General features: G+C 37.4%; 1 protein-coding gene across 3 annotated transcripts in view; it reads left to right on the top strand.

Moving 5' to 3' along the window:
- Positions 1-14679, top strand: part of Ac76E (adenylate cyclase type 2 Ac76E) — a 313695-nt gene that overhangs the window by 66903 nt on the left and 232113 nt on the right. For all 3 annotated transcript variants that reach the window (XM_090397688.1, XM_090397687.1, XM_090397686.1), the window contains exon 10: positions 1574-1732. In XM_090397688.1, the coding sequence (XP_090253814.1) occupies positions 1574-1732 (159 nt within the window). The remainder of the gene's footprint in view (positions 1-1573; positions 1733-14679) is intronic.

The raw sequence follows: 14679 nt of genomic DNA, 5'->3' as shown, positions 1-14679 counted from the left end.
CATTGGCATCAGGGGGCATGCCAGTAGTGTCCGGCACCTGTGTGCAAAACTTTAGTTGGCGCCCCTATATCCCCCCCCCAATAAAAAACACTTTAGAAAAACGTTATTTTTAACATTTGATTCCAATAAAGTGAGTATTTCATTTTGAATTTTATCTCCTAAATAGGAGGGCATATTTTTAAAGCCAGGATCATTAGCTACACATCGCATGTGTTCCGATATAAAAGGATTAAACTTTTCTAAAAGTTTATTTTTCACTTGGTTAGAGTATAATAAATTTAGTTTAATCCTTTATCCAAGTGTGAGCAAACAAAGTTTGCACCTGACATTATCTTCAGGACTGGGGTAAGATGGTACAACACCAGAGGACTCCTTGCTCCCACTGAAGAGACCTCAATAAAGGTCGAAACTAGTCTGGGTTGTGGCATTTCCCTTAATGCATAACATTAGACATATCCGCAAGGAGATGTGTTTTGCATTATGGGAGATACTGAGATAGGAGTGTTGGTATCTTGCTCCACCTTTGCAAGGAGTGCCCTGGTGTTATACCACCTTACCCCAGTCCTGAAGATACTTTCAGGCGCAAACTTTGTTTGCTCACATTTGTATAAAGGATTAAACTAAATTTATTATAAACTTTTCTAACATCTCAATGCATTTTAAAAAATTACCATTGTTACAATCTTAAAAATTTTATTACTTTTACCACGAAGAGCTAGATTTTGTTTGCCTAAAAACTGTATACTACAAAAATTATTCTTTTTATAACTTCATACCAACATTTCCTTTCATTATCTAAACTGTTTGTTGCAAATGATCAATACAAGTTTTATTTTTTAAGGATGTAATTAATTCTGTCCATTTTATTCTATATTCTGCTGTTAACAGCAGAATATAGAATAAAGTTAAAAACCGCAGCAGATTTTCTTATGTGTTTAGAGCAAATGCGAGTGTGAACAAGTGTGAATTCAAATGCGTGTCATCCTGTAAACAGTAAACTCACGTAAGTTCAAGTTTTTACTTGTTTACACTAAACTACTTGTTAGAACTAGGATCAGAATAAAATAAGATCTTAAGGAATAATAACAAATAAATGATAATAAATAATTTATTTAAGACAAATCTATAAAATATAATTAAAATTTAAACAAAAATGTAATTTATTTTGATATAATTAATGAATAATATATTTTTTTAAAGTAATTCCTCCTTGCCTGAAATCTTTGGTGCCTTTACTATCCTGCACCTGTGTGCGTTGCACATATTGCCAGCACTGGAAACTGTATAAGGAGGGTGTGAGCAGAGGAGTGAAGAACAGATTCTTTGAGAATGGTTGAGTGGAATGCATTGACTGAGTGTGTTGTGAATGTAGATACATTGAGTCAGTTTAAGGCACAGTTGGACATAGTGTGCAATAGTGTGTACCTCCCATGGAGTCAGATGAGACTCTGACTCCATGGAAGTCAGTTGTTAATAATAATATGATTTTTCCTTCAATTCTTTATCATAAAAAGAATTCTTGAATTATTTACATGAAAAATAGGAATAGGGATTCTTTCTTTCCTTTATTCAGATAAATTCTGAGAAACAAGCAATGATTCAGCCCCACAGAATCTCCCGGAATAATCGTACTTCCATGAAAATGAAAAAGTGTGTGGATAGATGGGGAATTTCACAGAATCCATTTGTTAATGTTTCAGAAGGTATACTGGCTAAAAACATCAGGCTGACGGTAATCAATATTAATTTTATTGTTTATATATATATATATGTATGTATGTGTGTAATTTTTAAGACATTTTTTTATTTCCTGTTGGAGAGAGATCCAGGTTTGAATCATGTCAAAGATGTGAGAAATGCTACTAAATATTTTCAGTAAAGTTGAAGTAACCAGTTTCAGACAATGGTATCACAGCTTTCCTTCAGCAAAAACAAAAACCTAATTAATTCAATGATACGGCAGTACTGTGTTCTGTATGACTGTCTATAAATATTTGCCTTATGTTCAGTGGAAACACTGTTATACATGCTCCTCATATTCTAGACAGGATTTTAATCCAGGTCTTTCCATCTATATGCATTTTTGCTACTTATTGTGCTGTCAATATATATTAAAATAAATAATCATATAAAATGTATCCATTTCTAAACATCTGCTTTCATTAAGTTCTGAACTAGAAAAATAATATGTACTTTTTTTAAAAAAAAAACCTTTGATTTTTATTTCATTTAGAGATGCTAATTTATCAGCAAAAGAAAGGTTGGAATTCTTAAAATTGCTGGACAAACCTGGTCCAATGTTTTAAACCAGGCTTGTCTGACAATACAGTGATCCATGAACTCAAGTTGCCATTTTTAAAACACACTATCATGCTATTTACTAAAGTTAGGAAAAAATAAGTATTGTTTTGCCATATTTGCCAGCCTGGTTGGCCGAGTGGTTAGCGTATCCTCTTTCCAGCCTAAAGGCTGCAGATTCGAATCCCACCGTGGGCATGGATGTTTGTTTGTGAAATAATAGTGGTGGTGGTTGGCAGTTGATGCCATTGGTGTAGATGATTGAGAGTTGTAGAGTAGGTACCTTCCCTCTGAGTCTTTGGACTCCCTGGAGGTGTTATGTAATAATAATAATAATAATTTACATATTGATATCCACTGTGTTTAAAGGTTTTCTTGATTTACACCTGAATATCACGTTATGTTCCCAATATTCTATTCAGTCAGTTCTTAAATCTCCAGTTTCACATGCTGCCATTCCTAATTTTAAATAGTTTTATGGAAGTTAACCGGTTTGAGGAACTGTTGCTATTTATATAGGATTATCCATAAGCTACTATTTTTGAGGGGGGGGGGGAGTGAATGAAGAACAGCAGTAGAATATGGTGAGGAGGAAGTGACTGCTGCTTTATACTGGACAGTAGGCCATCAAACTTGTGCATTGAATTCACATACTGGAAAAAATACATTAGAGCGGATTATTGATATGAAGCACTAATCCAGTTGTACTATATATTAACCACGTTGCTGTCAATATGGATAAAATACATCACTCTTCTACACTTCGTATACATCATATATTTCAATGTAATATCAATGGCATTACAATTTTAATATGCACTTCGCATCCACGGTAACCTGGACAATATAAGTCTTGGCCAGTTGGATGGTTAAAGATGTGAGTCGTGAAGTTACTTCACATGCAAACTTTGCTTACACTTGCATAAAGGATGAAACCAAAATATAATTTCTATGCATCTTTAATTTATAGTATATAACCAAGTGAGAAAACTTTCAACATTTATCTCTAATTCAGAATATTTTATTAATAAAGTGTAAAACCTTTTGACTACTTCTATATGGAAATATGCCTTCTGCATTACTTCAAATATGGTATCACTTCTGGGTCTGGCTCCCACTGATGAGACCTCAATAAAAGTCGAAACCAGTTTGGGTAGTGGCCCTTCCCATAATGCATAGTATTATACACATTTGTAAGGATACATGCATTGCATTATGGGATACTAAGGCAATTGATGTGAAGTCATTAGCCTATATTATTATTATTCAGGCCTCCATGGAGTCAAAAGACTCATCATGGGAGGTCCTTCCTAGGAAACACAAAGTCTATCAAAACTCATCACAGTAGGTCCCTCCTAGGAAAAACAAAGTCTATCATACCGCTCCTTAAACTCATTGACCATTCTCGCTCTCACCACTTTATCAGGCAATGCATTCTATAGTTCAACCACCCTCCATGCAAAGAAACCACTCTTCATGCTTTTGCTCACAGCTTCCTTTTGTAACTTCCAGGGATGGCCCCTTGTCATCACTCCTTCCTCCTGTTCAACCAAGTGAAGAACTTCCCAGTGTCAACCCTGTAACCACCTCTCAACAGTTTAAAAGTCCGCTTTCCCTCAGTTATATATACAATCTATACAAGCCTGTAGAGCCCAGTCATGAAGTTACTTACAATGCAAACTTTGCTTACACTTGGATAAAGGATGAAACCAAGAATATAATTTCTTGGCATCTTTAATTAATAGATAGCCTGTTGGTTGGAGAGCAGAGAAGCAATTTACTCAGCTAGCTAGACATGAACTGTTTTAGCATTAAGTTCTTTAGTCATGGATCAACTGCTGGTCATTTTTCAATAAGAAGTTTTAGACTAAAGGCATCAAAGTAACTGGGACAACAATGTGAAAAATTAATAAAATGTTAACAAATGAAAAATATGTGATGCAAGGTTCAGAAGTTCAAAAAAAATGCATGACAGTGAAAATGTAATGCAAGATTCGAAAGATCAGTTGGTTAAGATGAGGCAAGAGATGAAATGGATGCGGAATGAAGTTAAGAGAATTCGAGATATGTATGGAAGAGTGAAAATGATGAAAACAAATAATGTTAGTATAAAAGAGGTAACAAATGACTCACAAGTGGGGTTGTATGATGATTCAGTTATTAAAGTGTGCTGGACGAGTACTGGAGGTACGATGAGTAGAGTGATTGAGGCATTAGATATGAGAAGTAAGCAGACAAAAGAGTTGTATAAAAGTTGTAATAGATACAAATGACTTGACTGCAAACAAAGAACATGTCAGATTGGATATCAGGAGGTTCTTGCGATGGATAAAAGAGAATAGTGTTATAGAAAAGCTAGTAAGCATGTTGCCCAGGTATGAACAATGATGAAATGAAGAAGAGAGTGAAGATTGTGAATGGGATGTTAGCAGAAATGTGTGAGGAGAAAGCAGTGCAGTTTGTTAATGTGTGGAATGAATTTGAAGGATGAGGTGAACTGTATAGGAGCAATGGTTATAGACCTGATAATTGCATTTGAGTGGTTTTGGTGTGAGTTTCTTGGAGAGACTGCTGCTGGAAGGACAGGAATAGTGGTGCCTAAGGGTCAAAGCTATATAACTGAGAGGAGACCTCCACATAGCCTTTAAAGGAATTTGGAGAACCGACCAGGGCTTCTGACTTAATGTCCAATCCTCACCTTCTCGTAGTGCACTCTGTTAGGTATCTACCTGAATACAATGAAGTGAGAGCAGAGGATGAATCTGATCAATTGGTAAGCGATGTGAAAGAACGGGAGAGTAATACAGGAGAGATTGAAGTGGTGGTGGTTGTGAATGAAGAAGTGAGCAGCATGAGTTTAGAGAATGAGAGAACAGGGAGGCTCAAGATAGACAGAGAAACACAGTGTGAGAAAGGTAAATGATCCAAGAGGATGTGAATGCATTTGTAGAAAAAAAAGGGAAGGGGATGACTTGGGAAACAGTTAGATCTAAAGAAGGTTCGAAGATGAATAAGAAGAAAAAGAAATGGCATGAGTTAAGCATGTAGAAGTCGCATCAAATAAGTGATGTAAGTGGAACTAGCTGTAGCTCCAGAAATAAGCTGCTGTGCTTGTATACAATTGCTAGAAGTGTAAGGAACAAGGCAAATGAAATAGTTGCAGTAATTGAGTCTGTTCACCCAAAAATTGTTGGAATAAGTGAGACATGGTTGGATGAGGATGACATCCTGACAGGAATAGTGGTGCTTAAGAGTCAAAGCTATATAACTGAGAGGAGACCTCCACATACCCTTTAAAGGAATTTGGAGAACCGACCAGGGCTTCTGACTTAATGTCCAATCCTCACCTTCTCGTAGTGCACCCTGTTAGGTATCTACCTGAATACTGAACGGACGAGGATGGGCTGGCAATTTGGGATTTAGCTGACAAATTGTATCTTATTGGCTTAAACCAAAATTTCAAATGATGATACAACATGACAGAATTTCATACTGGCTGGGGCATCGCCTGGTTAAACAAGGTCCCCGTTGTTTTTGCCAGCGAAAAGGGCAAACAGCGAAAACTCAGCTACTGGAACAAACCCTGAAACTCACTCTAACTCAACATCACCAGAGTTCAAGATCAGTACTATCAACATAAGAAGCCTGAATGGCAAAGAAATGGAGCTAGCTGAAGAATTGGAGAAGTACCAGATCGACATAATAGGGGTGACCGAAACAAAAAAGGCAAAAACTGATGAGATCTTTCTGAGCAATAAATGCAAAATGTTATATTCAGGAAATGACAATCAAGGAAAAGAAGGAGTAGCCATAGTATTCAACACTAAATATGATGCTAATCTTCTTTAATGGCAGGCAGTCTCAAGTAGAGTGATGTGGGCAAATATGAGAATGGGAAACTGGACAATGAGGCTTATTTGTCTATGGTCCCAGAAGGTTCTACTTAGGTAGAAGCAGAGGAATTTTTTGAGACTTTACAGAAAGCAACTGACACAATAAAAAAGGAAAAGTTGGTGCTTGTTGGGGATCTAAATAGCAGAGTAGGAAATGATTGTCAGACATACAAAAATATATTGGGAAAATTTGAAGAAAAGAGCAAAGCAAATAATAATGGCAAATGCCTGTTGGATTTCTGCTCAGGACATGGACTGGTTATTACTAAAACAATGTTCTAACATAAAAATTTTCATAAATTCACATGGAAAGAAGAGACAAAGAATAAAAAAAAAACCCCATTGACTATGTTATTGTTGATAGTGATGTTTTCTCCCTGGTGCAGGACACTAGAGTGTACAGAGGATTTGAAATTGCAAGTGATCACCATTTAGTATTGAGCAGGATAAAACTGAATTTTATATTGAAAAGAAGAACATGTAAGAAAGTGTTAAAGCAAATAAAAGTTGAGCAGCTCTTAGATGTGAACTGTAGACTAAAATATACAAACATTATTCAAGAAAAAATGAAAGAGTTTGAGAACAGGAACCAAACCTTGGGGATTCAGTGGCAAGCCCTGAAGAAAACTGATTGATTCAGCCAGAGAGGCATGTGGTGAGGTTGTCTGCAAGGATAGAAAATCAGAACTCCATGGTGGACATAGAAAGTTAAAGAGGCAGTGAAGAAAAAGATAGCATTATCAAAAGTTCCTGGCAAATAAGTCAACTTGTGCTCTTAGAGAATACAGAGACAAATGTAAGAAAGCTAAACACTGTGTAAAATTAGCCATACAAAAGTCATGGGAAGACTTTGGTAAGAACACAGAAAGTAAATACCAAGAAGGTGGCAAGATATTCTGGAGGTTGTTGAAAAAGATCAAAAATGGAGGAAAGAGTGCTACAAAAGGAATTAGAGATGATAACAGTGACATGAAAATTGGAGAAAAAGATATCATTGAAGTATGGAGTAATTACTTTGAAAAATTGCTAAATGAAACAAGCAGTGATAACAGCACAGTGGTAAAAAACAGTGACTAGGCATGCAGTCAGGAATACATATCCATACTTGAAGTAGAAAAAGTCATCAAAAACCTGAAATGTGGAAAGGTAGTAGGAGTAGATGATATTCGACCAGAAATGCTCAAGTATGGTGGTATAAAAGTCTTACCATGGCTACACTGCATAGTTCAGAAGGCCTGGAGAGAGGGATGGATTTCAGATGATTGGAGTAGAGCTCTCATAGTACCCATATATAAAAAGGGAAATAAAACTGAAGAATTACAGAGGTATTTCATTACTTAGTTTTCTTGGTAAGATATATGCAAGTATACTTGAGAAACGGTTGAGAAGGATTGTGGAAGAGAAGCTTGGTGAAGAACAAGCTGTATTCAGACCAAATAGAAGCTGTCAGGATCAGATTTTACGACAGATAGTTGAGAAATCATGGGAATATAACAAAGATGTGTTTAAATTTTGTAGATCTGGAAAAGGCAGATCTACAAAGCAACAGATCTATATAAGGGATCTACAAAGGGGCAGATCTATATGATGAAGGTGCCAAAAGAGAAGCTATTCAAAACGCTACAGTTATATGGTGTTAATGGGGCATTATATCAAGCAATTCCATTCATGTACTTACGTCATTGATGGGAGTCGAACCCCAGTTCTTTCCGAACAAAGAGTTTCATCTATACCAACTCAGCTATGGAGGCTCCCTATATCAAGCACTACTTAGTCTTTATTTGAGTTGTAAGTCAGCAGTTAGAATTGAAGTAAGTACAGGAAGGTGGTTTAATGCTAAATCTGGTATCAGACAAGGATGTACATTATTCCCTCTGTTATTCATTATGTATATGGATCACATTATGAAGAAAAGTGGTATTAAACCTGATATCAAAATTGCAGATGTTAATCTCAGCTCTTTGTTTTATGCAGACGATGTTATACTTCTAAATAAATCTGCTACAAGTCTGCAAGATTTCTTGATTATAGTGAATAACTGTTGTAATAAATTCGGTTTGAGGATCAGCAATAACAAGACAAAGACAATGAAAATAGGCAGAAAGATTGAAAAGATCCAACTGCATTGTGAATGGAGAACCTATAAATGTTTAGTGAAGATGGTAAATTAAATATGGAAATAGACACCAGAATCAACAAAGCTGGTATGGTAGAAAGTCAACTGAATAAATTTATATGGAATAAGAAAGAATTAGCCAAAACACTAAATTAGCTGTATATAAGATAGTGTTCAAAAATTTTAACTTATGGATCTGAGAGCTGGGTTAGAAGTAAAACACTTGACCAAAGACTAGAGACTGCAGATATGAGAGTCCTGAGAAAGATTAGGGGCATGAACAGATGGCATCAATGACAATATCATATTAAAAACGAGTATATTAGGAAATAACTACATTGGCAGCATCCAGGAATGCATTGTCAGAGCTAATCTCAGGTGGTATGGTCACTTAAACAGAATGGGAGAGGAAAGACTAGCCAAACAAGTGGTCTCTGCCAGGTTTGCAGGAAAAAGACCCAGATATAGGTGGATTGATATGGTAAAAAGTGCCTTAGAAAACAGAAATATAAGATCTGATAATATTGGAGTCTTGACAGGTAACAGACTGATTTGGAGGAAAATTGTAAATAAGAAGTTGGTAATGATTTAAATTTTTCATGTAGTACTATCGTATCCTGTACACTCCCCTTGTGGGTATGATGAGATGTGTGTGTGTGATACAAAGACTTCCCAGATGAGTCTTTTACTCCACGAGGTCTGGTAATAATAATATATATATCAGGAATTTATTATTATTATTATTATTATTATTATTGCCCCAAAACCTCATGGAGTCAAAGACTCATCTGGGATGTCCTTTTATCACACACACTCAAACTCCTTTCAGACACCACACTCTCAGGCAAAGCATTCCAATCATTCACAACTCTGCACGAAAAAAACCTGCCTCTCACTCCCTTACTCACACCCTCTTTCTACAGTTTCCAGTGATGACCTCTGATTCTCCCCTGATCTCCCACTATTCTCTATAGAACTTCTAAGCCATTGATCTTATAATAACCCCTTACCAACTTGTAGGTCTTTATCATATCTCCCCTCTTTCTCCTCTCCGCCAGACTCTGCAAATTACATCTTCTCAATCTTTCCTCATACTCAACATTCCAGAGGTCAGAAGCTACCTTAGTCAGTCGCATGTGGACCCTTTCCAACGTCTCTTCATCCTTCTGAAAACCCGGTGAACAAATCTGGTTACAATAGTCCACGTGTGGCCTAATCAAAGCCTTATACAACGGAACAAGAATCTCCCTACTTCTACACGTCAGTGTTCTCCGCATCATTCCCAGAAGCCTTTGTGTTGTCTTCACAATTTTGGCGATGTGTCCCCTAAATTTTAGATCCTTATACACTATCACCCCGAGATCTCTTATTTCCTCTACCTTCAACAATATATTCTCACCAAGTATAAATTCTGTATTACATCTTTGTTTTCCAAATTTTAAAACCTTACCTTTTGCAACATTGAACTTGCATCCCCATTTCCATGCCCAATCACTCAATTTATTCAAGTCTTCTTGCAAGGCCACAACATCTTCACTACTCTTTATGGTTCGTCCCGACTTTGCATAATCTGCAAACAACTGAATATCTCCATCCAAATCGAAAAATAGGCTGTGGAAGAGATATAAGGAGACAGGTGAAGAGAGGATGCATGAAGAATATAAGACACAGGCCAGAAGAGTGACTAGTGTGGTAAGGAAAGTGAAACTGGAATATGAGAGAAGATTGGCCCTAAGATCCAAAGAAAATCCTAGGGAATTTTTTAGTTATGTGACCAGTAGGAGGAGAAATGACTGTGGAAGAATGATATTGTGGGATACAAATGGGAATAGAGTGACTGATGCAGAGGACATAATGGAATTGTTCAATGAACATTTTATTGGAGTATTTCATCCTAGAGGAGTCAGTTTTAATGCTAGAGGGATAAGGCTGGTTCGAGGTTTAGAGGTACAGGAGGAGAGTGTGTTTCAGATACTGAGTACTCTAGATGTCAGTAAATCTTTGGGACTGGATGGTATTTCACCACGAGTTTTGAGAGAATGTGCTAGGGAACTGGGAGTGCCTTTAACCTGGCTTTTCATGAAAGTCTGGCTTCGGAAAGGTGCCCAGGGAATGGAAGGAAGGTAAGATAGTGCCATTGCATAAAGGTGGTAACAGACTGGAAGTGTCTAATTATAGGCCAGTCTGTGTGTTATTAGTAGTTGTTAAGATCTTGGAGAAAGTAGTGAGGGACCGTATACAGCATTGGGCAGATGAGGGTAATGTTATCTGTGAGAGTCAACATGGATTTGTGAAAGGGTGCTCTTGTTAGCAATATGCTAGCCTTTTATAATAAAGTTACAAGAACATTAGATGAAGGAAAGGCATATACTGCAATTTTCTTAGACTTAGCAAAGGCATTTGACAGGGTGCCACATGATAAGCTGATATTTAAGTTGCAGCACATTGGTCTGGATGTCAGATTGGTCAACTGGATTCAGGATTAGCTGTCCGATAGGTATCAGAGAGTTGTGTATGGTGGAGCAGTTTCAAGGAGGCAGAGGGTTACAAGTGGGGTCCCACAGGGCTCAGTACTAGCACCTATATTATTTAACCTTTATATCAATGACATTGCAAGGGGATATTCAGTTCTTTGCGGATGATGCGAAGCTGGGAAGGATTATTAGTAATAGTGCAGATGTGGTAGCCCTGCAAGAGGATTTGAATAAGCTAGATAGATGGGCAAATGAATGGGGGTGTCAGTTTAATGCAGCAAAATGTAAGTTCTTGAGGTTTGGGAAACATCGGTGGGATGCTGCATACTCTATGGGAGGAGTTATACTGGAGGAAGTAGGGGAGACAAGAGATCTGGGGTTGATGATTGATAGAAACCTGAAGTTTAGGGGACATATTGCAAAGGTGGTGAAGGTAACACAGAGGATTGCTGCAATTATGAGAAGGACACTTACCTGCATAGATAAGAGAGTTATCATTCTATTGTATAAGTCTCTGATCAGACCACACTTGGACTATTGTTCTCAGATTTGGTCCCCAGGATTTGAAGGGGATAAATTAACTGTGGAAAAGATACAAAGACGGATGACAAAGATGGTTTCAGGACTGTCCAAGGATAGTTATGAGGATCGGCTGAGGGAATGTGGACTGCAGAGTTTGGTGGATATAAGAAGAGGAGGTGATATGATTGAGACTTTTAAATTGTTGAGAGGTGGTTACAGGGTTGACACTGGGGAGTTCTTTCACTTGGTTGAACAGTAGGAAGGAGTGATGAGAAGATGCCATCCCTGGAAGTTACAAAAGGAAACTGTGAGCAAGAGGGTGAGGAGTTGTTTCTTTGCGTGGAGGGTGGTTGAACTGTGGAAGGCATTGCCTGATGGAGTGGTGAGAGCGAGAACGGTCAGTGAGTTTAAGGAGTGGTATGATAGACTTTGTGTTTCTGAGGGAAAGGACCTCCCCTCGATGAGTCTTGACAGACTTTATGTTCTTAGGAAGGACCTCCCATGATGAGTCTTTTGACTCCATGGAGGCCTGAATAATAATAATAATAATAAAATCTTCTCCAATATCATTAATATACAAGTGAAATAGTATTGGCCCTAAAACAGATCCCTGAGGCACTCTACTAGTGACTTTCTGTTTCCTGGATATCACACCCCCATACACAACTTGTTGATACCTATCAGATAGCCAGTCTCCAATCCAATGCACTAATCTAATATCCAACCCCCATCTGCTCTAGTTTAACTGTCAACTTATCATGAGGTACTCTATCAAAAGCTTTTGTGAAATCCAAGTATATTACTGTGTATCCTTCTCCTCTGTCCAAGGAAGCAGTCACTTTATTGTAATAAGTAAGTAGATTACTAAAACATGACCTCCCTTTAGCAAATCCATACTGTCCATCAAAGATTATACCATTGTTGTCAACCCAACTCTGGATCCTAGTTCTCACAAGCTTCTCCAACAACTTAACCACAACACCTGACACAGAGATAGGCCTATAGTTTGATGCTAGAGTTCGATCACCTCCTTTATGAAGTGGCACAATCTCGCCCTCCTTCCACTCTTTAGGAACTTGACCAAGTGCAAGACTCGTATTAAAAAAAATATGTCAAGGCAGGTGTCAACTCTCTGGCACATTCCTTCAGAATATGTGGTGATACATTATCTAAATAATGATGTAAATAAGTCCCACAGCCTTATTTACATCTAGTTTACTCAATTCCCCAAACACCTCTTGCTCACTTATATTCAGTCTCTCCTCTCCATCATCAACTGCTCTCAATCTCTCCATGAAGTCACATTCACAAGATTGAAAGATCTTTATGAACTGCTCATTAAGTATCTCCACCACACATTCTGCAACAGCTGTCTTTATACCATTTTCTCCAATGTCAATGTCATCCTTCCATAATCATTCTTTCTTTTGCTGGCTACATATTGAAAGAACTCCCTAGGATTCTTTTTGGCTTCATTAGCTAACTGCTGTTCATACCTCTATTTAGCTACTCTCACCAACCAAGTCACCCTCCTTTGCTTGGTCTTTGTAGATCTCATGAAATTGGTTATTTCCACTTCTCTTATGCTGCCTCCACAATGCCCTTTTTCTCTGTATCGCATGTTTAATTTCTTTATTCATCCATCTCACACCTACCTTATTTAACTTTTTCACCCTTGGAATACATTTTGACATTACATCTACTAGATAGTTTTTGAAAATCCCCTAAGCTGTATTGATCTCTTTTCCAGCTAACTCCTCATAATTTGATGATGATGATGAGTCTGATGTGATTCTTGGGGTAAGGGTAAAAAGGGAGGGGAGTGCTATTCATTCGTGATAGAGAAAGAGTTATGTCCACACAGAGTAGAGATGCAAGAATGAAATGGTTTTGAGGCAGTATGGTGTGAGATAGGTGAATAGAATGAAATACTTAGTTGGATGTTGTTGTTGTAGACCTGGTAATGTGGATGTAGTAACTGTGAAATATATAATCAAATTAGCTAAGCAAATAAGAAAAGCGTGATTATTATGGATGATTTTATCTATGGCAGTATAGACTTTAATGATGAGATAGCAACTGGAAGTAAAGAAAATGAGTTTCTTGAGTTTTTGAGGGACAACTACCTCAAACAGTATGTAACAGAGGGCACACGAGGATTGAGGCTTTTGGATTTGATAATCTCCTCAGAGGTCGTTATTATACATGAGATTTCAAATCGCCCTCCAGTTGGTGAGAGTGACGATGAGATGATTACTTAGGTGGTTGCCAGCAGTTTGAGGACATCTGTGAGTAAAGGTATATACGTGGAACTACAAGGCTGGTGATTATGAAGAGCTCAGGAAACAGCTTGCACGTGTAGTATGGAATGAGGAGTTATCTAGAAAAGAGATCAGTGCAGCTTGGGAGTATTCAAGAACTATCTAGTTGAAGCAATATCTGAATGTATTCCAAGTGTCAGAAGGTTATATAAGGTAGGTGTGAAATGGATGAATGAAGAGATTATTTATGCAATACAGAGAAAAAAAGTCATTATGGAGGTAGCATAAGAGATGTTGTAATAACAAATTTCATGAGGATTACAAAAACCAGGCAAGGAGGGTGATTTGGTTGGTAAGGGTAGGAAAAGTGAAGTATGAGGCAGTTATCTGATGAAGCCAAAAAGAATCCTATGGAGTTCTTTCCATATATAGCCAACATAAAAAAGAATGATTATGGAAAGATGACACATTGATTGGAGAAATTGGTATAAGGATAACTACTGTAGAAAGAGATACTTAATAAGTAGGTAATAAAGGTCCTTCATTCTTGTGAATGTGATATCATAGAGAGATTGAGAGCAATTGATGATGGGGAGGAGACACTGACTGTAAGTGAGCAAGAAATGTATGGGAAATTGAGCAAATGTGTTGTTATTAAGGCTGTGGGACTTGATAATATATCACCATGTGTTCTGAAGGAATGTGCCAGAGAGTTGACATCTGCTTTGACACATTTTTTTAATATGAGTCTTGCACTTGGTTGAGTTCCAAAGGAGTCGAAGAAAGGCAAGATTATGCCACTTCATAAGGAAGGTGATAGAACTCAGGTATCAAATTATAGGCCTATCTGTGTGTCAGGTGTTGTGTTTAATTTGTTGGAGAAACTGGTGAGAAGTAGGATCCAGAAGTGGGTTGACAACAATATCATTGTTGTCAACCCGCTCGTATTTTATTGCTGCTTTCATATATCAAGAATGTTACAGACAAGATGGCTAAATTGCTAAACAAACATAACATCAAAATAGCCTTTCTGCCGCTGGAAAAAATTTCAAGATTTCTATATCCCCCGAAATCTCCACATCATCCTTTAAAAAAACCAGGTGTTTATAAAATTT

This window comes from Typopeltis vanoorti, chromosome 9 (genome assembly GCF_054136105.1).
Source record: "Typopeltis vanoorti isolate ZY-2024b chromosome 9, IOZ_Tvanoo_1.0, whole genome shotgun sequence".
NCBI lineage: Eukaryota > Metazoa > Arthropoda > Arachnida > Uropygi > Thelyphonidae > Typopeltis > Typopeltis vanoorti.
The sequence above is the reverse complement of the archived record's forward strand: the minus strand, read 5'-3'. Positions and strand labels throughout refer to the sequence as shown.